The sequence below is a fragment of the Oncorhynchus kisutch genome, linkage group LG16 (genome assembly GCF_002021735.2).
Source record: "Oncorhynchus kisutch isolate 150728-3 linkage group LG16, Okis_V2, whole genome shotgun sequence".
NCBI lineage: Eukaryota > Metazoa > Chordata > Actinopteri > Salmoniformes > Salmonidae > Oncorhynchus > Oncorhynchus kisutch.
In genome coordinates this window covers 33908806-33934070 of record NC_034189.2, presented here as the reverse complement: position 1 = coordinate 33934070, position 25265 = coordinate 33908806, and the positions used below count along the sequence as shown (strand labels likewise).

General features: G+C 42.5%; 1 protein-coding gene across 3 annotated transcripts in view; it reads left to right on the top strand.

The window, feature by feature from the left end:
• etnppl (ethanolamine-phosphate phospho-lyase) overlaps positions 1-25265 on the top strand; it is a 65780-nt gene that overhangs the window by 16368 nt on the left and 24147 nt on the right. For 2 of the 3 annotated variants that reach the window (XM_031792263.1, XM_031792262.1), the window contains exons 7-12: positions 6542-6624; positions 6946-7168; positions 7952-8106; positions 13732-13821; positions 14537-14667; positions 14827-14897. In XM_031792263.1, coding sequence (XP_031648123.1) covers positions 6542-6624; positions 6946-7168; positions 7952-8106; positions 13732-13821; positions 14537-14667; positions 14827-14897 — 753 coding nt within the window. Of the gene's footprint in view, positions 1-6541; positions 6625-6945; positions 7169-7951; positions 8107-13731; positions 13822-14536; positions 14668-14826; positions 14898-22754; positions 23747-25265 lie in introns of those variants that run through there. The other variant, XM_020504445.2, reaches the window with a different exon arrangement.

The window sequence follows — 25265 nt, the reverse complement described above, 5'->3', positions numbered from 1 at the left end:
TGCTGCTCCAAACAGGCAGGAGACTCTGGCAACGCTGTAGAGGCGGAAGGCTCTGGCAGCGCTAAACAGGCGGGAGACTCCAGCAGCGCAGGAGAGGAGGAAGGCTCTGACAGCACTGGAGAGGCGAGGCACACTGTAGGCCTGATGCGTGGTGCTGGCACTGGTGGTACTGGGCCGAGGACACGCACAGGAAGCCTGGTGCGGGGAGCTGCCACCGGAGGGCTGGTGTGTGGAGGTGGTACTGAGTAGACCGGACCGTGCAGGCGCACTGGAGCTCTTGAGCACCGAGCCTGCCCAACCTTACCTGGTTGAATACTCCCAGTCGCTCTGCCAGTGCGGCAAGGTGGAATAGCCCGCACTGGGCTATGCAGGCGAACCGGGGACACCGTGCGCAAGGCTGGTGCCATGTAAGCCGGCCCAAGGAGACGCACTGGAGACCAGCTGCGTAGAACCGGCTTCATGGCACTTGGCTCAATGCTCACTCTAGCCCGGCCGATACGCGGAGCTGGAATGTACCGCACCGAGCTATGCACCCGCACTGGGGACACCGTGCGCTTCACAGCATAACACGGTGCCTGTCCGGTCTCTCTAGCCCCCCGGTAAGCACAGGAAGTTTGCGCAGGTCTCCTACCTGGCATAGCCATAGTACATTTTGGGGGCTGACTCCCGGGCTTCCTTGCCAACCGTGTTCCCTCATATCGCCGGCTCCTGTCTCCGGCTGCCTCTGCTCTCCTCGCTGCCTCCACCTGTTCCCATGGAAGGCGATCCCTTCCCGCCACGATCTCCTCCCATGTGTAGCAACCCTTGCCATCCAATATATCGTCCCATGTCCAATCCTCATTGCGCCGCTGTTGCCTGTTGTCACGCCGCTTGGTCCTGTTGTGGTGGGTGATTCTGTAACGGTTCTCTTGTGGTGAAGGAGAGTCGGACCAAAATGCAGCGTTATGATGATTCATGTTATTTTAATAAAGGAAAACCTATACATGAAAAAACTACCAAAATAATGAAAATGTGAAAACCGAAACAGTCCTATCTGGTGCAAACACAGAGACAGGAACAATCACCCACAAACACACAGTGAAACCCAGGCTACCTAAATATGGTTCCCAATCAGAGACAATGACTAACACCTGCCTCTGATTGAGAACCATATCAGGCCAGACATAGAAAGAGACAAACTAGACATGAAACATAGAATGCCCACTCAGCTCACACCCTGACCAACCAAAACATAGAAACATACAAAGCAAACTATGGTCAGGGTGTGACACTACTGGAGAGCTCTTCTTTGTCTACACTCATTCAGCTTTGTTCACACCCTCTCTTTAAGGATTCACAGTGTAGTAAACAACCAAAGATTTCAAGACTAAAAGTTGTGAAAGTAGTAGCAAAAATAAACTTGATCTTGTCCTTGGCCGATATCGTAATCTGATTTTGGTGCAGGTCATGTTGTTCATCCCATTACCGCCTCTGGTAAACACACACTATATCAAATAAAATCTAAGTTTATTTGTCACATGCAAAGGATACAGAAGGTGTAAACGGTACAGTGAAATGGTTACTTGCATAGTGGAGTCTTTTGTTTAGACATGTAGCTAGCTAGCTCGCTAAACAATGAACCATAACCTCGAATAGCGAGCGAGCCAGCCAACTAACTTTAGCTTGCTAGTTAACAGTACGTTTTAACTTGCAATTAAAACGACTTTCTGACTAAATTAGAAACGTATAATATCTGAAAATGTAGCTAAATTCTTACCTGTAAACATGGATGAACGCTCCTACCTCTGTCATGGATGCCATGATTGCCCTTAGTTTGAAGATGCAATCTGGAGACAGGTATTTTATACAACTGCCTTCTTTCTGTGTTCTCTTTGTGAACACTCCGCATTCCGCACTCTGCTTCCACTGGGCATTCCACTGATTTCAAAACTCGGTCAACTTCTTCCGTGACAACGACACCGTTTCTTCCCCACCATTGTCATCAGACGACTCTACCATGTCAAATCAAATCCAATCAAAGTTTATTTGTCACTTGCTCTGAATACACCTTACAGTGAAATGCTTACTTACAGGCTCTAACCAATAGTGCAAAAAAGGTATTTGGTGAACAATAAAACAACAGTAAAAAGACAGGCTATATACAGTAGCGAGGCTATAGAAGTAGCGAGGCTACATACAAACACCGGTTAGTCAGGCTGATTGAGGTAGTATGTACATGTAGATATGGTTAAAGTGACTATGCATATATGATGAACAGAGAGTAGCAGTAGTGTAAAAGAGGGGTTGGCGGGTGGTAGGTGGGACACAATGCAGATAGCCCGGTTAGCCAATGTGCGGGGCCACTGGTTGGTTGGCCCAATTGATGTAGTATGTACATGAATGTATAGTTAAAGTGACTATGCATATATGATAAACAGAGAGTAGCAGCAGCGTAAAAAGAGGGGTTGTGGGGGGAGCACACAATGCAAATAGTCCGGGTAGCCATTTGATTACCTGTTCAGGAGTCTTATGGCTTGGGGGTAAAAACTGTTGAGAAGCCTTTTGTCCTAGACTTGGCACTCCGGTACCGCTTGCCATGCGGTAGTAGAGAGAACAGTCTATGAGGGTACTATGGTGTTGAACGCTGAGCTGTAGTCAATGAATAGCATTCTCACATAAGTGTTCCTTTTGTCAAGGTGGGAAAGGGCAGTGTGGAGTGCAGTAGAGATTGCATCATCTGTGGATCTGTTTGGGCGGTATGCAAATTGGAGTGGGTCTAGGGTTTCTGAGATAATGGTGTTGATGTGAGCCATTACCAACCTTTCAAATATGACTGGGGTGGCTGAGGTCTTCGACAATTTTTACGGCCTTCCTCTGACACCACCTGGTGTAGAGGTCCTGGATGGCAGGCAGCTTAGCCCCAGTGATGTACTGGGCTGTACGCACTACCCTCTGTAGTGCCTTGCGGTCAGAGGCCGAGCAATTGCCGTACCAGGCAGTGATGCAACCAGTCAGAATGCTCTCGATGTTGCAGCTTTAGAACATTTTGAGGAGCTCAGGACCCATGCCAAATCTTTTTAGTTTCCTGAGGGGGAATAGACATTGTCGTGCCCTCTTCACGACTGTCTTGGTGTGTTTGGACCATTCTAGTTTGTTGTTGATGTGGACACCAAGGAACTTGAAGCTCCCAACCTGCTCCACTACAGCCACGTCAATGAGAATGGGGGCGTGCTCGGTCCTCCTTTTCCTGTAGTCCATAATAATCTCCTTAGTCTTGGTTACGTTGAGGGATAGGTTGTCTCTGACTTCCTCCCTATAGGCTGTCTCGTCGTTGTCCGTGATCAGGCATACCACTGTTGTGTCGTCTGCAAACTTAATGATGGTGTTGGAGTCATGTGGCCATACAGTCGTGGGTGAACAGGGAGTACAGGAGGGGCCTAAGCACGCACCCCTGGGGAGCTCCAGTGTTGAGGATCAGCGTGGCAGATGTTTTGCTACCTACCCTCACCACCTGGGAGCGGCCCGTCAGGAAGTCCAGGATCCAGTTGCAGAGGGAGGATCCTGGAAGTCCCAGGATCCTTAGCTTAGTGATGAGCTTTGAGGGTACTATGGTGTTGAACGCTGAGCTGTAGTCAATGAATAGCATTCTCACATAAGTGTTCCTTTTGTCAAGGTGGGAAAGGGCAGTGTGGAGTGCAGTAGAGATTGCATCATCTGTGGATCTGTTTGGGCGGTATGCAAATTGGAGTGGGTCTAGGGTTTCTGGGATAATGGTGTTGATGTGAGCCATTACCAACCTTTCAAAGCACTTCATTTTTATTGATTTTTTTACCTTTATTTTACTAGGCAAGTCAGTTAAGAACAAATTCTTATTTTCAATGACGGCCTAGGAACAGTGGGTTAACTGCCTGTTCAAGGGCAGAACGACAGATTTTGTACCTTGTCAGCTCGGGGATTTGAACTTGCAACCTTTCGGTTACTAGTCCAATGCTCTAACCACTAGGCTACACTGCCGCCCCAGTGGCTACAGACGTGAGTGCTACAGGTCATAAACATAAAGATATAAAACTTTATTTTTTTGTGAAGAATCAACAAGTGGGACACAATCATGAAGTGATCAAAAACTGAAAAATTGGGCGTGCAAAATTATTCAGCCCCCTTAAGTTAATACTTTGTAGCGCCACCTTTTGCTGCGATTACAGCTGTAAGTCGCTTGGGGTATGTCTCTATCAGTTTTGCACATCGAGAGACTGAATTTTTTTCCCATTCCTCCTTGCAAAACAGCTCGAGCTCCGTGAAGTTGGATGGACATTTGTGAACAGCAGTTTTCAGTTCTTTCCACAGATTCTCGATTGGATTCAGGTCTGGACTTTGACTTGGCCATTCTAACACCTGGATATGTTTATTTTTGAACCATTCCATTGTAGATTTTGCTTTATGTTTTGGATCATTGTCTTGTTGGAAGACAAATCTCCGTCCCAGTCTCAGGTCTTTTGCAGACTCCATCAGGTTTTCTTCCAGAATGGTCCTGTATTTGGCTCCATCCATCTTCCCATCAATTTTAACCATCTTCCCTGTCCCTGCTGAAGAAAAGCAGGCCCAAACCATGATCCTGCCACCACCATGTTTGACAGTGGGGATGGTGTGTTCAGGGTGATGAGCTGTGTTGCTTTTACGCCAAACATAATGTTTTGCATTGTTGCCAAAAAGTAAAATTTTGGTTTCATCTGACCAGAGCACCTTCTTCCACATGTTTGGTGTGTCTCCCAGGTGGCTTGTGGCAAACTTTAAACAACACTTTTTATGGATATCTTTAAGAAATGGTTTTCTTCTTGCCACTCTTCCATAAAGGCCAGATTTGTGCAATATACGACTGATTGTTGTCCTATGGACAGAGTCTCCCACCTCAGCTGTAGATCTCTGCAGTTCATCCAGAGTAATCATGGGCCTCTTGGCTGCATCTCTGATCAGTCTTCTCCTTGTATGAGCTGAAAGTTTAGAGGGACGGCCAGGTCTTGGTAGATTTGCAGTGGTCTGATACTCCTTCCATTTCAATATTATCGCTTGCACAGTGCTCCTTGGGATGTTTAAAGCTTGGGAAATCTTTTTGTATCCAAATCCGGCTTTAAACTTCTTCACAACAGTATCTCGGACCTGCCTGGTGTGTTCCTTGTTCTTCATGATGCTCTCTGCGCTTTTAACGGACCTCTGAGACTATCACAGTGCAGGTGCATTTATACGGAGACTTGATTACACACAGGTGGATTGTATTTATCATCATTAGTCATTTAGGTCAACATTCAGAGATCCTCACTGAACTTCTGGAGAGAGTTTGCTGCACTGAAAGTAAAGGGGCTGAATAATTTTGCACGCCCAATTTTTCAGTTTTTGATTTGTTAAAAAAGTTTGAAATATCCAATAAATGTCGTTCCACTTCATGATTGTGTCCCTCTTGTTGTTGATTCTTCACAAAAAAATACAGTTTTATATCTTTATGTTTGAAGCCTGAAATGTGGCAAAAGGTCGCAAAGTTCAAGGGGGCCGAATACTTTCGCAAGGCACTGTATGCCTCTCTGTGAAGTAGTGATGTGAGACATACACAGAGTTTCTTGAAACGGGTCACATTCATCTACAGTAGATGGCAGTCTGTCTAGGCTTTAGGTACCTGTACAGGATGTCTGCAAGACGTGGTCTTCAAATCTGGACTGTACTTCTAGGTTATTCTAATGTTTTGTAGTCCAGTGTTGATTTTCTTTACATGAAATAGCCTAACTATTTACCCATCACACAATGTAGAACATTTGAGGTGCTCAGTTCTGGTGAGCTCCTGCCGAAATCAAGCACAAAGGAAGTTGCCTGTTTTTGCCCATTTGTCCCCCCAACACAGGCAATAATAATTGTATCTTCCACCCCTCCTTCTTTTTCCCCACCGTCATTCCTATCTCTTCTCTTGCTGTTTCTCCCACTCTCAGGTCAGGGACGAGAATGGGCTGCATAGAGGAACTCCACAGATCTGCCTGTCCCCTGGTTACACTGATTTAACAGGGGCTCTTGTGGGGCTTCCCAGGGCCAATGACACTGGCTGGCTTAACCCTCTGTTCCAGGAAAAACCTGGGAGATCCACAGCCAAATCCAATGGAAGGTCCCATCTTTACTTTCTGACATCAGTCATTCCCAGTTCAGTAGCAAGATGGAAGTGATGGCCGCCCTAGAAGGCAAAGAGATGGAAATGGATGGATTACAATGCAGTTCTCCCAGAAGACAAGCCAGCCTAACGGACCTTTTTCTGTATGATGCAGTCTCATCTTATGCCTTTAACCATATCTTTTTCATCTTGTTGCTATTGTGCTTTAAGGCGTAGTGAGATTGTTTTCTTCCTGGCTGGGAGTGGCTAAATGTTAGCCAAAAAGTGAGACTCCACTGTTATGAAAAAGGGGAGAGAGGAATTCACAGGTTCATAGACCTGGGACACTACCTGGGACAAGTCTTCTGTGGGTGTTCTGTGGGTGTTGACATAAGGGGAGACATGGTGTTGGGTCTGATGTGCTCTTCTCTTGTGCAGGTTGCTGCTTTTATTGCAGAGTCGCTGCAGAGTTGTGGTGGGCAAGTCATTCCCCCTGCAGGCTACTTCCAGAAAGTGGCACAGTATGTACCAAGAGACTGCATTTACTCACTATAAGACCCCATTTACACCTGCTATTTTTGGATTGCGATTGGCTCATTGCCACACTGAAATTGGGTGTTATAAGATGCATTGTGATCTGATTGGCAATCTTATAACTTTTTGGTGGTAATTGGCTAACATTTACATTATTGATATTTATGAAAGAGCACAAGAGGCAACTTTTAATTAGATTTATTTTTGTGTTGCAAGTAAATAAATGTGTTGTTTTGTAGCTAAAAATTGCAGCAGTGTGTGTGTGCACGAGTACTTCCATACCAGTGCACTGTTCCTCTCCCCCACAGACATGTTCACCAGGCTGGTGGCCTATTCATCGCTGACGAGGTGCAGGTGGGATTTGGCCGTGTTGGCACCCACTTCTGGGCCTTCCAGCTACAGGAAGACTTTGTGCCTGACATTGTCACCATGGGCAAACCCATCGGCAACGGGCACCCCATGTCATGTGTGGTCACCACAAGAGAGGTAGCAGAGGCCTTCAAGAACTCTGGCATGGAGTACTTCAACACGGTAAGAGGATTAGCAACCAAGTGGTTACATAAACCGTCAAACGTTAACTTAACTGTTCCTAATGTTTGTACACTGTATTTACAATTAGTTAGCTTCACACTTGCTACCTACCATGCTTGGAGGCAAGAAGGAAGGAGTGTTTTGTAGCCAGCAAAAGAGTGAAGCTAACTAATTGTAAATACACTGAGTGTACAAAACATTAGGAAAACATTCCTAATATTGAGTTGCTCCCCCCCCCCTTGGCCCTCAGAACAGCCTCAATTCATCGGGGCATGGACACTACAAGGTGTCGAAAGCATTCCACAAGGATGTTGGCCCATGTTGACTCCAATGCTTCCCACAGTTGTGTCATGTTGACTGGTTGTCCTTTGGGTGGTGGACCATTCTTGATACACACAGGAAACTGTTGGGCGTGAAAAACCCAGCAGTGTTGCAGTTCTTGACACTACGATACCCTGTTCAAAGGCACCTAAATATTTTGTCTTTCCCATTCACCCTCTGATTGACACACATACACAATACATGTCTCAATTATTTCAAGGCTTAAAAATCCTTATTTGACCTGTCTCCTCCCCTTCAACAACACTGATTGAATTGGATTTAACAAGCCAATAAGGTATCATAGCTGTCACCTTGATTCACCTGGTCAGTCTATGTCATGGAAAGAGCAGGTGTCCTTAATGTTTTATATACTCAGTATAAATGTAAATTTGGCCAATTCCCAGCAGATTTGTCTTCCAGTTGTACATGACCTGACTGTTTTCTGCAACTTGGATTTCCCAGTTTGGCGGTAACCCTGTGTCCTGTGCCATTGGCCTTGCTGTGCTGGACGTGATTGAGAAAGAGGATCTCCAAGGCAACGCGCTGCGAGTGGGGGGCTACCTAATGCGACTGCTGGAGCAGCAGAAAGAGAAGCATCCACTAGTGGGGGATATCAGGTACACACACACACTGCACCGTCCATAACTGCAGGGCTTTCCAGAGGGTGATGCGGTCAGCACAACGCATCACCTCACAGGAAAGCCAAGAAGATCATCAAGAACATCAGCCACCTGAGCCACGGCCTGACCCCTCTATCGTCCAGAAGATCAGTACAGGTGCATCAAAGCTGGGACCAACAGACTGAAAAACAGCTTCTATCGCAAGGCCATCAGACTATTAAATAGCCATCACTAGCCGGCTTCCACCCAGTACCCTGCCCTGAACTTAGTCACTGTCACTAGTTGGCTACCATCCAGTTACTCATCCCTGGACCTTAGAGGCTGCTGCGCTATGTATTTCAAATCAGGTGTAGACCTTAAAGTGAAATGCTTACTTACAAGCCCCTAACCAGCAATGCAGTTAAAAAATATGAATAAGAATAAGAAATTGAAAGTAACAATTAGTTAAAGAGCAGCAGTAAAATAACAATAGCGAGACTATACAAAGAGGGTACCGGTACAGAGTTAATGTAGGGGACCGGTTAGTCGAGGTAATATGTACATGTAGGTAGAGTTATTAAAGTGACTATGCATAGATAATATCAGAGAGTAGCATCAGTGTAAAATGTGTGTGGGGGGTGGCAATGAAAATAGTCTGGGTAGCCATTCAATTAGATGTTCAGGAGTCTTATGCACCTAGACTTGGTGCTCCGGTACCGCTTGCAGAGAGAACAGTCTATGACTAGGGTGGCTGGAGTCTTTGATCATTTTTAGGGCCTTCCTCTGACACCGCCTAGTATAGAGGTCCTGGATGGCGGGAAGCTACCCTCTGTAGTGCCTGGCGGTCGGAGGCTGAGCAGTTGCCATACCAGGCAGTGATGCAACCAATCAGGATGCTTTCCATGGTGCAGCTGTAGAACCTTTGGAGGATCTGAGGACCCATGCCAAATCTTTTAGTCTGTATGTTGGCAGCAGCCACTCAATGTTAGTGGTGGCTGTTTAACAGTCTGATGGCCTTGAGATAGAAGCTGTTTTTCAGTCTCTCGGTCCCAGCTTTGATGCACCTGTACTGACCTCGCCTTCTGGATGATAGCGGGGTGAACAGGCAGTGGCTCGGGTGGTTGCTGTCCTTGATGATCTTTATGGCCTTCCTGTGACATCGGGTGGTGTAGGTGTCCTGGAGGGCAGGTAGTTTGCCCCCGGTGATGCGTTGTGCAGACCTCACTACCCTCTGGAGAGCCTTACGGTTGTGGGCGGAGCAGTTGCCGTACCAGGCGGTGATACAGCCCGACAGGATGCTCTCGATTGTGCATCTGTAGAAGTTTGTGAGTGCTTTTGGTGACAAATTTCTTCAGCCTCCTGAGGTTGAAGAGGCGCTGCTGCGCCTTCTTCACGATGCTGTCTGTGTGGGTGGACCAATTCAGTTTGTCTGTGATGTGTACGCCGAGGAACTTAAAACTTAATACCCTCTCCACTACTGTTCCGTTGATGTGGATAGGGGGGTGTTCCCTCTGCTGTTTCCTGAAGTCCACAATCATCTCCTTAGTTTTGTTGACGTTGAGTGTGAGGTTATTTTCCTGACACCACACTCCGAGGGCCCTCACCTCCTCCCTGTAGGCCGTCTCGTCGTTGTTGGTAATCAAGCCTACCACTGTTGTGTCGTCCGTACTTTGTTATATACCATTTGTTGGCAATGACAGAGGTCAAACGTTTTCTGTAAGTCTTCACAAGGTTTTCACACACTGTTGCTGGTATTTTGGCCCATTCCTCCATGCAGATCTCCTCTAGAGCAGTGATGTTTTGGGGCTGTTGCTAGGCAACATGGACTTTCAACTCCCCCCAAAGATTTTCTATGGTGTTGAGATCTAGGCCACTCCAGGACCTTGAAATTCTTCTTACGAATCCACTCCTTCGTTGCCCGGGCGGTGTGTTTGGGATCATTGTCATGCTGAAAGACCCAGCCACGTTTCATCTTCAATGCCCTTGCTGATGGAAGCAGGTTTTCACTCAAAATCTCACGATACATGGCCCCATTCATTCTTTCCTTTACACGGATCAGTCGTCCTGGACCCTTTGCAGAAAAACAACCCCAACACATGATGTTTCCACCCCCATGCTTCACAGTAGGTATGGTGTTCTTTGGATGCAACTCAGCATTCTTTTTTTTTTTTTTCTTCTTTTTTTGACCCCACGGGGTGAGATCTTGCGTGGAGCCCCAGATCGAGGGAGATTATCAGTGGTCTTGTATGTCTTCCATTTCCTAATAATTGCTCCCACAGTTGATTTCTTCAAACCAAGCTGCTTACCTATTGCAGATTCAGTCTTCCCAGCCTGGTGCAGGTCTACAATTTTGTTTCTGGTGTCCTTTGACAGCTCTTTGGTCTTGGCCATAGTGGAGTTTGGAGTGTGACTGTTTGAGGTTGTGGACAGGTGTCTTTTATACTGATAACAAGTTCAAACAGGTGCCATTAATACAGGTAACGAGTGGAGGACAGAGGAGCCTCTTAAAGAAGAAGTAAGTTACAGGTCTGTGAGAGCCAGACATCTTGCTTGTTTGTAGGTGACCAAATACTTATTTTCCACCATAATTTGCAAATAAATTCATAAAAAATCCTATAATGTGATTTTCTGGATTGTTTTCCCTCATTTTGTCTGTCATGGTTGAATAGTACCTATGATGAAAATTACAGGCCTCTCTCATCTTTTTAAGTGGGAGAACTTGCACAATTGGTGGCTGACTAAATACTTTTTTGCCCCACTGTATATACTGTATTTCATACCATCTTTTGCATCTTGCCTATGCCGCACCACCATCGCACATCCATATATTTATATGTGCATATTCTTATTCCATCCCCATACATTGTGTGTATAAGGTAGTCGTTGTGAATTTGTTAGATTACTTGTTAGATATTACTGCACTGTCGGAACTAGAAGCACAAGCATTTCACTACACTCGCATTAACATCTGCTAACCATGTGTATGGTAAAATTTGATTTGATAAGTGTGGCTTGAATTTAAAACAAATCACAGAGTGTCACCAGCAAAGCACCCCCACACCATCACACCTCAACTTCAGGAGGCTGAAGAAATTTGTCTTTTCACCTAAACCCTCACAAACATCGACAGATACACAATTGAGAGCATCCTGTCGGGCTGTATCCCCGCCTGGTATGGCAACTGCACCGCCCTCAACCGCAAGGCTCTCCAGAGGGTAGTGCGGTCTGCACCATTTCAGTTTGTCCGTGATGTGTACGCCGAGGAACTTACACTTTCCACCTTCTCCACTACTGTTCCGTCGATGTGGATAGGGGGTGCTCCCTCTGCTGTTTCCTGAAGTCCATGATCATCTCCTTTGTTCCGTTGACGTTGAGTGAGAGATTACTTTCCTGACACCACACTCCGAGGGCCCTCACCTCCTCCCCTGTAGGCTGTCTCGTCGTTGTTGGTAATCAAGCATACCACTGTAGTGTCGTCCGCAAACTTGATGATTGAGTTGGAGGCGTGCATGGCCATGCAGTCATGGGTGAACAGGGAGTACAGGAGAAGGCTGAGAACGCACCCTTGTGGGGCCCCATTCTTGAGGATCAGCGGGGTAGAGATGTTGTTTCCTAACTTCCACCTGGAGGCGGCCCGTCAGAAAGTCATGGTTTCCAAATGCACAGGGCAGGGTCGAGACCCAGGGTCTCAAGCTTAATGATGAGTTTGGAGGGTACTATGGTTTTGAATGCTGAGCTGTAGTCAATGAACAGCATTCTTACATTGGTATTACTCTTGTCCAGATGGGTTAGGGCAGTTTGCAGTGTGATGGCGATTGCATCATCTGTGGACCTATTGGGGCGGTAAGCGATAAGCCATCCCACCTGGTTTGCGCTTAGTGGGACTATCATTTGTTTTTCAACAGGATAATGACCCAAAACACACCAGGAGAGTGATGGAGTGCTGCATCAGATGGCCTTGCCTCCACAATCAACCGACCTCAAACCAATTGAGATGGTTTAGGATGAGTTGGACCGCAGGAAAAGCAGCCAACAAGTGCTCAGCACATGTGGGAACTTCAAGACTGTTGGAAAAGCATTCCTCATGAAGCTGGTTGAGAGAATGCCAAGAGTGTGCAAAGCTGTCATCAAGGCAAAAGGTGGCCACTTTGAAGAATCTAAAATAAAAATATATATCATATCTCAGAACAAGAATAGACTGATGAGTTTCAGAAGAAAGTTCTTTGTTTCTGGACACTTTGAGACTGTAATTGAACCCACAAATGCTAAAGAAGGCTAGTTTTAATGCTTCTTTAATCAGAACAACAGTTTTCAGCTGTGCTAACAATAATTGCAAAGGGGTTTTCTAATGATCAATTAGCCTTTTAAAACGATAAACTTGGATTAGCTAACACAACGTGCCACATGAAACACATGGTTGCGGATAATGGGCCTCTGTACGCCTATGTAGATTTTCCATTAAAAAATCTGCTGTTTCCAGCTACAATAGTCATTTACAACATGAAAAATGTCTACACTGTATTTCTGATCAATGTTATTATGTTATTTTAATGGACAAAAAATTTGCTTTTCTTTCAAAAACAAGGACATTTCTAAGTGGCCCCAAACTTTTGAACGGTAGTGTATGTACTCATACTCCGGACTCCGACATTGCACGTCCTAATATTTCTCTATTTCTTAATTCCATTATTTTACTTTTAGATTTGTGTGTATTATTAGATATTACTGCACTATTAGAGCCAGGAACACAAGCATTATACTACACCCACAATAACATATGCTACATATGTGTATGCGACCAATAACATTTGATTTGATTTGATTTGACACACACAGGGAAAAACATCCACTGGCAAGAAATATCAAGTAGGTCTACTCACTTAACTAAGGGGGAGAGAGACTTATCATCTGAGCCTGATACTGACTCCCTAATATTGCAATAGCTTAGAGCTCTACACATTGACCATTGATCATGTATTTGGGTGTCACAGTTGTGTTTCGGTATTTGCAGATATACAACATCAATAATGTTTTTGTTCAGAATTTTTTTTTGGGGGGGGGTTTAAACAATATGATATTGTAAAGTATTAGGCAAGTAATAGCTGTAAATTTACACTGAATAATTTGACTTAAGTAATTACAAAACATTTTGTGCACACTGAAGAAACCACTGATCTATATACACAATACCAATGCTTTTACCACTAGTAGTGATGGGCACCAATATCAATAATTTGACATGGCAAGGCATATTGTGATATCGATTGATCCGTCCTGTTATCCTTCCCATTATGTAAAAATGCTAACTTGACTGCTACTGCATGCACAAAACCCTTCTCACAGGCTCTCAACTTAGCATGCTGATGTGCAATCAACGGTAGATAGGCTTCCCTTTGTATTCAAATGGGTTGAGTAGGTTTTAGGCTCCTTTAGGAAAAGTCCATACTTATATCAGTTGCATTTTCTAGTTGGTGCCTATCACTCACCACTACAATATGCCAATGTACATATCCAGTGTCAAATTACCTTGAAACCTATAGAGGATTCTTAGAAATGCAGCGGGTAACGCTCAACATGACAGAGGTTCACAAAAGCTCTGAGTGTGTGTCAGGGTTCAGACTGTGATGATGTAATGTCTGATAGGGGTCGTGGCCTGTTTGTTGGGGCGGAGCTTGTGAGAGATCGGGTGAAACTGACCCCTGCTACAGCGGAAGCTCAGGACATCATTTACAAGTGAGTGACTCATTTAGGCCATTTTTAGACATTTATAAAACGTACTTAGTTTTTATACTGCATTTTAGCATATGGTCAGTTCTTAAAATGAGATTAAACACAGTTTATAAAATGTCTGCACATTTATCAAGCTGTGTAAATCACACATAGAAGCATGTTTTATCAATTAGAATCATGTTAAATCAAATAGCACATTTTCAAATCAAGTATAATGTTTTTAATTCACAATTTGCCATGGATTCCGACTTATTTTTAGAGGATCAAGTTCTGTGAGTATTTTTGAGGCCCATGTTGGTTTAGGTTTCAAACATCACATGATACCGGTGATGTGTCGTATTGTAATGATCTCAATAAAAGTTTATAAATTGAGCAATGCAGAAGCACACATGAACTAAGTGCAGTTATATGAGCATATTAAGACCAAAAATCGTTGGGCACCTCCTCCTAGTTGTAGTGTTAACACAACGGTTATGTAAATGTTTGGGCATACTCGTCATTGACAGCCATTGTCTCAACCCCAGTGTAAACGTGGCTGTACTGTAGTAAACTAAACTATAGTTCAGCACTTGGGGGATGGCCTCAAGTGAAGAAACATATCTTCTCTTGAAAATCTTAATTGTAATTGATCCAGAAGAGACTTGTAGACCCAGAACAGATATTGCAGTATGCTTGTTTCATTAGGACAAATATGGAGTTCCAAACTCTGTTTCCCCAGACTGAAGGAACAACACATCCTACTAAGTGCAGATGGTCCTCATCGCAATGTCCTCAAGTTCAAACCACCCATGTGCTTCTCTGAGGAGGACGCCGACATGGTCGTGGAAAAGATTGACCAGATTCTCACAGGTACTCTTAATGCCCCTCTGAGTTTGTGAGCTGTTGTCTGGAAAGTAGCAGAAACCACATTCTTCTTTCTCTTGTCCATTATTCAAAATGCTTGTAGTGTCATGTCACTGTGGTACCATGGCAAGAAGTTTTATTATGAGTATTATTCTTTTTTTACAGACATTGAGAAGGCGTTGGGGTTACAAATGCCCTCCACAGTACATACAGAGAATGGAAGCCATAAGAGAAATGTAAGTCTGGCCCAGTTCATATAGGCCCTAGCTCCTTCCCCTCAATCTCTTTGGCATTCACAGATCTAATTTTAGCAGTACCAGTGTGTCGCCACTGATTATGTTAATGTCTCTGAGCCTTTTTAGAAAAACACCAGGGTAAATCCTCAGTGGAAATTCACCATAATGATGCATTTATACGAAGGACTTACCACACACCAGGGTGTCATGTGCTTCTAGGATTCTGCGATCGGCAATTGTTTTTCAAAATTAACAATTTCCTGCATATTATGTGAAGGCTCGCAATTTTAACCAATCACTGCCCAGTTACCACATAATTTGGTTCAATCAAGCCAAACATGAAACTTTTTCCCACGTCACCGCATTTTTGTGACAAATTGGACAAAATCATTGCATATAATGATCAATTAGCCTTTTAAAATTATAAACTTGGATTAGCTAACACAACGTGCCGTTGAACACAGGAGATGGTTGCTGATAATGGGCCTCTGTATGCCTATGTAGATATTCCAATTACAAATCTGCCGTTTCCAACTACAATAATAATTTACAACATTAACAATGTCTACACTTATTTCTGATACATTTTATGTTAATGTAATGGACAAAAGATGTTATTTTCTTTCAAAAACAAGGACATTTCTAAGTGACCCCAAACTTTTGAATGGTAGTGTACAGTCGTGGCCAAAAGTTTTGAGAATGACACAAATATTAATTTCCACAAAGTTTGCTGCTTCAGTGTCTTTAGTTATTTTTGTCAGATGTTCCTTTACAAACTGAGGCAACAGACTTTGTGAAAATTTATATTTGTGTCGTTCTCAAAACTTTTGGCCACGACTGTATATATCTATATATCTAAAAAAAATATAAACGCACAAAAATATAAACGCAACATGCAACACTTTTTCTGATTTTACTGAGTTACAGTTCATATAAGAAAATCTGTCAATTTAAATATATACATATTTGTCCCTAATCTATGAATTTCACGTGACTGCGCAGGGGCACCAGGCCCACCCACTGGGGAGCCAGGCTCAGCCAATCAGCCAGAAATGGGCTTTATACAGTGCCTTGCGAAAGTATTCGGCCCCCTTGAACTTTGCGACCTTTTGCCACATTTCAGGCTTCAAACATAAAGATATAAAACTGTATTTTTTTGTGAAGAATCAACAACAAGTGGGACACAATCATGAAGTGGAACGACATTTATTGGATATTTCAAACTTTTTTAACATATCAGAAACTGAAAAATTGGGCGTGCATAATTATTCAGCCCCCTTAAGTTAATACTTTGCAGCGCCACCTTTTGCTGCGATTACAGCTGTAAGTCGCTTGGGGTATGTCTCTATCAGTTTTGCACATCGAGAGACTGAAATTTTTTCCCATTCCTCCTTGCAAAACAGCTCGAGCTCAGTGAGGTTGGATGGAGAGCATTTGTGAACAGGAGTTTTCAGTTCTTTCCACAGATTCTCGATTGGATTCAGGTCTGGACTTTGACTTGGCCATTCTAACACCTGGATATGTTTATTTTTGAACCATTCCATTGTAGATTTTGCTTTATGTTTTGGATCATTGTCTTGTTGGAAGACAAATCTCCGTCCCAGTCTCAGGTCTTTTGCAGACTCCATCAGGTTTTCTTCCAGAATGGTCCTGTATTTGGCTCCATCAATCTTCCCATCAATTTTAACCATCTTCCCTGTCCCTGCTGAAGAAAAGCAGGCCCAAACCATGATGCTGCCACCACCATGTTTGACAGTGGGGATGGTGTGTTCAAGGTGATGAGCTGTGTTGCTTTTACGCCAAACATAACGTTTTGCATTGTTGCCAAAAAGTTACATTTTGGTTTCATCTGACCAGAGCACCTTCTTCCACATGTTTGGTGTGTCTCCCAGGTGGCTTGTGGCAAACTTTAAACAACACTTTTTATGGATATCTTTAAGAAATGGCTTTCTTCTTGCCACTCTTCCATAAAGGCCAGATTTGTGCAATATACGACTGATTGTTGTCCTATGGACAGAGTCTCCCACCTCAGCTGTAGATCTCTGCAGTTCATCCAGAGTGATCATGGGCCTCTTGGGTGCATCTCTGATCAGTCTTCTCCTTGTATGAGCTGAAAGTTTAGAGGGACGGCCAGGTCTTGGTAGATTTGCAGTGGTCTGATACTCCTTCCATTTCAATATTATCGCTTGCACAGTGCTCCTTGGGATGTTTAAAGCTTGGGAAATCTTTTTGTATCCAAATCCGGCTTTAAACTTCTTCACAACAGTATCTCGGACCTGCCTGGTGTGTTCCTTGTTCTTCATGATGCTCTCTGCGCTTTTAACGGACCTCTGAGACTATCACAGTGCAGGTGCATTTATACGGAGACTTGATTACACACAGGTGGATTGTATTTATCATCATTAGTCATTTAGGTCAACATTGGATCATTCAGAGATCCTCACTGAACTTCTGGAGAGAGTGTGCTGCACTGGAAGTAAAGGGGCTGAATAATTTTGCACGCCCAATTTTTCAGTTTTTGATATGTCCAAAAAGTTTGAAATATCCAATAAATGTCGTTCCACTTCATGATTGTGTCCCACTTGTTGTTGATTCTTCACAAAAAAATACAGTTTTATATCTTTATGTTTGAAGCCTGAAATGTGGCAAAAGGTCGCAAAGTTCAAGGGGGCCGAATACTTTCGCAAGGCACTGTATTACAACCAGAAATATTCCTCAGTTTCATCATCTTTCCGGGTGGCTGTGGTTGTGGTCAGTAGTTGTGTGTGTATGGTCACTAAATGTGGGAAGCAGTTGTGTGGTTGTTGTAAGTAGTTGTGTGGTTTTGGTCAACAGTTGTGTGGTTGTGTTCAGATGTTGTTTAGTTGTGGTCAGTAGTTGTGGTCAGCAGTTGAGTTGTCAGTAGTTGTGTGGTCAGAAGTTGTGTGGTTGTGGTCTGTAGTTGTGTGGTTGTGGATACTATATGTGGTTAGCAGTAGTGTGTTTGTGATCAGTAGTTGTGTGGTTGTGGACAGAAGTTGTGTGGTTGTGGTTAGTAGTTGTGTGGTTGTGTCAGAAGTTGTGTGGTGTGGTTTGTAGTTGTGGTTGTTGTCAGACAATATGTGGTTGTGGTTAGTAGCTAGCTACGCCCAGGACCAGAGCGAGTGCAGACCATAGCAGAAGTTTGTGTTTGTATTTATTATGGATCCCCATTAGCTGCTTCCAAAGCAGCAGCTACTCTTCCTAGGGTCCAGCAAAATTAAGGCAGTTTATACAATTTTAAAAACAATACATTCACAGATTTCACAACACACTGTGTGCCCTCAGGCCACTACTCCACCAATACCACATATCTACTGTACTAAATCCATGTGTATGTATAGTGTGTATGATATTGTGTGTGTGTGTGTGTGTACGCATGTGTCGTGCCAATGTTTGTGTTGTTCCATAAGTTTTTTTTTATTTTTTTAAATAAAATGTTAATGCTTGCGTCAGTTACTTGATGTGGAATAGAGTTCCATGTAGTCATGGCTGTGGTCAGCCATGTTGTTGTGGTCAGCGGTTGTGTTTTTGGGATCATTAGTTGTAGTCGTTATTTTTTGTCAGTAGCTGTGGTTAGTAGTAGTGGTCAGTAGTTGTGTGGTTGTAGTCAGTAGTTGTGATCAGCAGTTGTGTTTTTGTGGTCATAGTTGTAGTCATTATTTTTTGTCAGTAGTTGTCGTATTTCGTGGTCAGTAGGTGTGGTCATTAGTTTTGTGGTTGTGGCCAAAAGTTGTGTGGTTGTGGTCAGTAGTTAGATGTGTGGACAGCAGTTGTGAATGTGGTCAGTAGTTACGTGGTTGTGATCACTAGATGTGGTCAGCAATTGTGTAGTTGTGGTCAGATATTGTGTGGATGGGGTCAGTTGTTGTGGTCAGTAGATGATTGGTCAGTGGTAGAGGTCGACCGATAAATCGGAATGGACGATTAATTAGGGGCGAATTCAAGTTTTCATAACAATTGGAAATCGGAATTTTTGGATGCCGTTTATTTTTTTTATTTTTTTTACACCTTTATTTAACTAGGCAAGTCAGTTAAGAACACATTCTTATTTTCAATGATGGCCTAGGAATGATGGGTTAACTCCCTTGTTCAGGGGCAGAACGACAGATTTTTACCTTGTCAGCTCAGGGATTCTGTCACGTTCTAACCTTAGTTCCTTTGTTATGTCTTTGTTTTAGTATGGTCAGGGCGTGAGTTGGGGTGGGTAGTCTATGTTCTTTTCTCTATGTTGTGTTTATGTGTTTGACCTGGTATGGTTCTCAATCAGAGGCAGGTGTCGTTCGTTGTCTCTGATTGAGAATCATACTTAGGTAGCCTTTTCCCACCTGTGTTTTGTGGGTGATTATTTTCTGTCTAGTGTTTTTCTACACCTTTCAGGACTGTTTCAGTTTTCGTTTATTTCACGTTTTTATTTTGTATTTTGTTGTTCAGTTAATAAACATCATGAACACATACCACGCTGCGCATTGGTCTGACATTTCATACTCCTCGTCAGAGGAGGACGAAGAATTCCGTTACAGATTCAATCTTGCAACCTTAGAGTTAACTAGTCCAACGCTCTAACCACCTCCCTCCCTCCTTCGCCTGTTACGCGAATGCAGTAAGAAGCCAAGGTAAGTTGCTAGCTAGCATTAAACTTATCTTAGAAAAAACAATCAATCAATCATAATCACTAGTTATAACTACACATGGTTGATAATATTACTAGTTTATCTAGCGTGTCCTGCGTTGCATATAATCGATGCAGTGCGCATTCGCGAAAAATGACTGTCGCTGCTCCAACGTGTACCGAACCATAAACATCAATGCGTTTCTTAAAATCTATACACAGAAGTATGTATTTTTAAACCTGCATATTTAGCTAAAAGAAATCCAGGTTAGCAGGTAATATTAACCAGGTGAAATTGCGTCACTTCTCTTGCGTTCATTGCACTCAGAGTCAGGGTATATGCAACAGTTTGGGCCGCCTGGCTCATTGCGAACTAATTTGCCAGAATTTTACGTAATTATGACATAACATTGAAGTTTGTGCAATGTAACAGGAATATTTAGACTTATGGATGCCACCCGTTAGATAAAATATGGAATGGTTCCGTATAGCACTGAAAGAATAAATGTTTTGTTTTCGAGATGATAGTTTCCGGATTCGACCATATTAATGACCTAAGGCTCGTATTTCTGTGTGTTATTATGTTATAATTAAGTCTATGATTTGATAGAGCAGTCTGACTGAGCGATGGTAGGCACCAGCAAGCTCGTAAGCATTCATTCAAACAGCACTTTTGTGCGTTTTGCCAGCAGCTTTTCGCAATGCTTCAAACATTGAGCTGTTTATGACTTCAAGCCTATCAACTGCCGAGATTAGGCAGGGGGCTGCGGGGTGCGCGCTAATAGCCTTTCAAACATCACTCGCTCTGAGACTTGGAGTAGTTGTTCCCCTTGCTCTGCATGGGTAACGCTGCTTCGAGGGTTGCTGTTGTCGATGTGTTCCTGGTTTGAGCCCAGGTAGCGGCGAGGAGAGGGATGGAAGCTATACTGTTACACTGGCAATACTAAAGTGCCTAGAAGAACATCCAATAGTCAAAGGTATATGAAATACAAATGGTATAGAGAAATAGTCCTATAATTTCTATAATAACTACAACCTAAAACTTCTTACCTGGGAATATTGAAGACTCATGTTAAAAGGAACCACCAGCTTTCATATGTTCTCATGTTCTGAGCAAGGAACTTAAACGTTAGCTTTCTTACATGGCACATATTGCACTTTTACTTTCTTCTCCAAACACTTTGTTTTTGCATTATTTAAACCAAATTGAACATGTTTCATTGTTTATTTGAGGCTAAATTTATTTTATTGATGTATTATATTAAGTTAAAATAAGTGCTCATTCAGTATTGTTGTAATTGTCATTATTACAATTTTTTTTTTTATATATATATATATATATATATATATATATATATATATATATGTTTTTTTAAAATATATATATATATATATATATATGTTTTTTTTAAATATATATATATATATATATATATTTTTTTTTTAATCGGCCGATTAATCTGTATTGGCTTTTTTTGGTCCTCCAATAAATCGGTATCGGCATTGAAAAATCATAATCGGTCGACCTCTAGTCAGTGGTTGTGTGGTTGTGGTCACTTGATGGTCAGAAGTTGTGTGGTTGTGGTCCATAGTTGTGTGGTTGTGGTCAGATGTTGGTTGTTTGCAAAAAAGCTAAAATAACTATATTGTTAGATCTGTACTAGATATTTCTGTTATTATTTCAGATTTGAATAACAGAAAAGTAGACCAATATGTCATACACTCTGTCTTTATGGAAAAGTGGTCAAAGTCGATGATTTGTGTCAAATGTATTTTTGCATTGACAGTGAATGGCAGTTGGAAATGATGATGTCACAATGGGGAGCAAAAAAGGACAAACAAATGTAGAACAGAAAAAGTAAAAGATAATCAAAACATTTTATGCAAGCAACCCGAGTGAGACCATTCTGCACATTTTAAAAATTTGAACGGCGTTTCTAGCTGAAACAGTGTAGGAGGAGTAAGCATGCTAAATAATAATAATAAGGAGTATGTTGAATATTGAAGCTGGGGTTTTGCTGTGCAAGCCCCTCAATAAGAAGTATGTCATAGACTAAAGCTGGGGCTTTTGCTGCACAAGCCTCACAATAACCTTTGACATCAAACTTCGTACGTTGATATGTAACAGCCCAAGACCTCTGCGAAAACAGTCGGGGTATCCACATTTGTTATATTTGAAATAATAGCACTGGACGAGTTTACCACAGTCGGTTTCCCGATTGGGCTAACAGTAACAGGGTGGCAGGTAGCCTAGTGGTTAGAGCGTTGGGCCAGTAACTGAAAGATTGCTGGCTCGAATCCCCGAGCTGACAAGGTAAAAATCGGTCGTTCTGCCGAACCAGGCAGTTAACCCACTGTTACCCGGTAGGACGTCATTCTAAATAAGAATTTGTTCTCAACTGACTTGCCTAGTTAAATAAAGGTACATTTAAAGAACAGTGGAATACAAATGTATCTGTAGCAGTAGGATGATAACGCTGTGAAATAGTGGGAATGAGATGAGTTACCTGAGCAGGGGTTTGGCTGTATTTGAGTCAATATTTTATAAGAGAAATTTTGCCCTTTTCATATTTGAATGCAAGCCATCACTCTTTTAAAACTGGGGCTTCTCACAAAAGTGGTCAAAATTGTCAATGTACTCCAAATCCATTGAGAAATAGTAGCATTTAAGGCAGAAGAGATGACTAAAGCATTCCATTCCGTGACCTATTCTTGGTAGCGGCCCGGAAATGAGAACCCACTTGCCTGTCTCCTTTAACCTGCCTATCGGCCCTCTGAAGTAATCTTTTACTAACATGAATGACTACTGTGGGAGCATTCAGGTGCTTCTCCATCACCACAGGGACCTGATATTATTATAGTATAGTATTATCTTTTCAGATCTGTGGACACAGAAGGTTTGTGGCAGCGTAAGTTTGTGGCAGCTTAATTGGGGAGAACGAGCTCGAGTGGCTGGAGTGTAATCAGTGGAACGATATCAAATACATCAAACACATGGTTTCCAGGTGTTTGATGCCATTCCATTTGCTCCATTCATTATTATGAGCCCTTCTCACCTCAGAAGCCTCCTGTGGTGGACACTGAAAGGGTGGGTGCTAGGGGAAAGAGCTAAAGGATATGAAACCAGGAGAGAGAATGATGATACTGAGAATGCAGCAAAATGTTACACATACTCTTTGCCTTCAGATTCATCCATATTGCTCTCATCATGTTAATTTGATCACAAGGTTCAACCTGAGGAAAACGGATGTCATCATTCAAACGGAATAGGCCATAGCCGTGATACGTCTCAACACCATGCCTCTCAGCAAAACAAAAGGCTGAGGCCTTAATGGACTTGTGGAGTTTCGCTACTGTCTTATAAGACCTGAATAGTGTGCCCTGCACACTTACATGTTTCAATGGATAAAATAATTCATTCTCCATTCTCAAACCTATAATTACTTTTTGTAAGCATTTATAATATGTTAGTTACACATTGATGTTATAATCCTAATCTCAGGTACTTTGAAATGTGATTGGAAATTTGGCCAGGCATGTATAAGGCCTGCTGTTCCTCTGTATACAGACAAATGCAGATGAACTAGAAACCCATATTGACAGTGAGGAACAAACTTAATGTGCTAATGTCCAGGATGTCTTTAGAGTCATGCATTGATCCCTCACTGTGACTTCATATTAAATAGTAAATGACAATGATTACAAATGCAAACTTTTTCAAAGTATCATTATGAAAAGAACATGATAGGAGGCCTACTGAAAAGACTATAAAGTAGTATTGGCCATTGTCATGTTATTTCCCACATTTAGAGGTTCTTCAATGAAAGCGTTGTTCTACAAAAATGTCAAATAAACAATGCAGACAGGGAACGGAATTGTTTATCTTTGTGTCTAGCAGCCTCTTGTGTACATTGAAAGAAAATGCTGAGGAGCAGAGTTGGCTACACAGAAACCTTGGACAATACATGGTGCACTGCTATGCTAATTGTGGAAAGAACAAGTACCAAAAACACTTAGTTAATAGCCCAGGCGTTTATTTGCTTAAATCACGGAACAACAGGCGCTTATTAGAGACAGGCTTCTATTTTAGCTTTTGCTCATTTGTTTTGTAAATTGTTTAATACCAGCTTTTCTTTTACTAATATGTTATAATTTGCACACGGTGTCACATTTCTTTTGTCTTAGTATGCCTGTATAAAATAAAATAAAACTTTTTCTTGACAGGATAATCATTGACCTCCGACTGTGCCTTTCCGGCAGTTCGTACTTTCACTACTAGAGGGCTATCTGCCAATTTATAGTGGTCTGTACTCCCAAAATAGTTTTTGTGCTTGCCAGTTAGCAAGCAGTTCTCAGCGCTAGCAGTGTCTTACAGCCGATAAAAATGGATGATTGCCATAAAATGACCAGAACCACCATGGCCCAGTCCTAGATGACTTTGTCTAGTGATGTGATAGATCACATTTAGGGCCTCTTTGCACTACATTACTTTGATGACAAACTAGGTCCAGGAGAGATACTTGTGTAGTGTAAAGAGAGATAGATACAAATCTCTCTTTAAAGACATGCTCCAGAACTTTGGCAACTAGTTAGTACTTTTTAAACTTCATGCTTTGGGCTGGATGTGTCAATGTGTAGTTCATACATGTATAATGTATGAGCAGAATTACTGTTTTACCTCAATTAGCCAAGAGTGTGCAAAGTGGTCATCAAGGCAAAGGGTGGCTACTTTGAAGAATATTAAATATATTGTGATTCGTTTTACACTTTTTTGGTTGCTACATTATTCAATATGTGTTATTTCATAGTGTTGATGTCTTCACTATTATTCTACAATGTAGAATATAGTAAAAATAACTACAGTTGAATTCAGAAGTTAACATACACTTAGGTTGGAGTCATTAACTTGTTTTTCAACCACTCCACAAATTTCTTGTTAACAAACTACAGTTTTGGTAACTCGGTTAGGACATCTACTTTGAGCATGACACAAGTAATTTTTCCAACAATTGTTTAGATGTGTTCACTGTATCACAATTCCAGTGGTTTACATACACTAAGTTGACTGTGCCTTTAAACAGCTTGGAAAATTCCAGAAAATTATGTCATGGCTTTAGTTTTTGTTAGGCTAATTTACATAATTTGAGTCAATTGTGGATGTATTTCAAGGCCGACCTTCAAACTCAGTGCCTCTTTGCTTGACATGGGAAAATAAAAAAAATATCAGCCAAGACAAATAATTGTAGTCCTCCACAAGTCTGGTTCATCCTTGGGAGCAATTTCCAAACGCCTGAAGGTACCACATTCATCTGATGTCAGCTTCAATATATCCACATAGTTTTCCTGCCTCATGATGCCATATATTTTGTGAAGTGCACCAGTCCCTCCTGCAGCAAAGCACCCCCACAACATGATGCTGCCACCCCCGTGCTTCACGGTTGGGATGGTGTTCTTCGGCTGGCAAGCATCCCCCTTTTTCCTCCAAACATAATGATGGTCATTATGGCCCAAAATATAGGGCTTGTTTTACTGTGGATATGGATACTTTTGTACCTGTTTCCTCCAGCATCTTCACAAGGTCCTTTGCTGTTGTTCTGGGATTGATTTGCACTTTTTGCACCAAAGCACGTTCATCTCTAGGAGACAGAATGCATCTCCGTCCTGAGCGGTATGATGGCTGCGTGGTCCCATGGTGTTTATACTTGCGTACTATTGTTTGTACAGATGAACTTGGTACC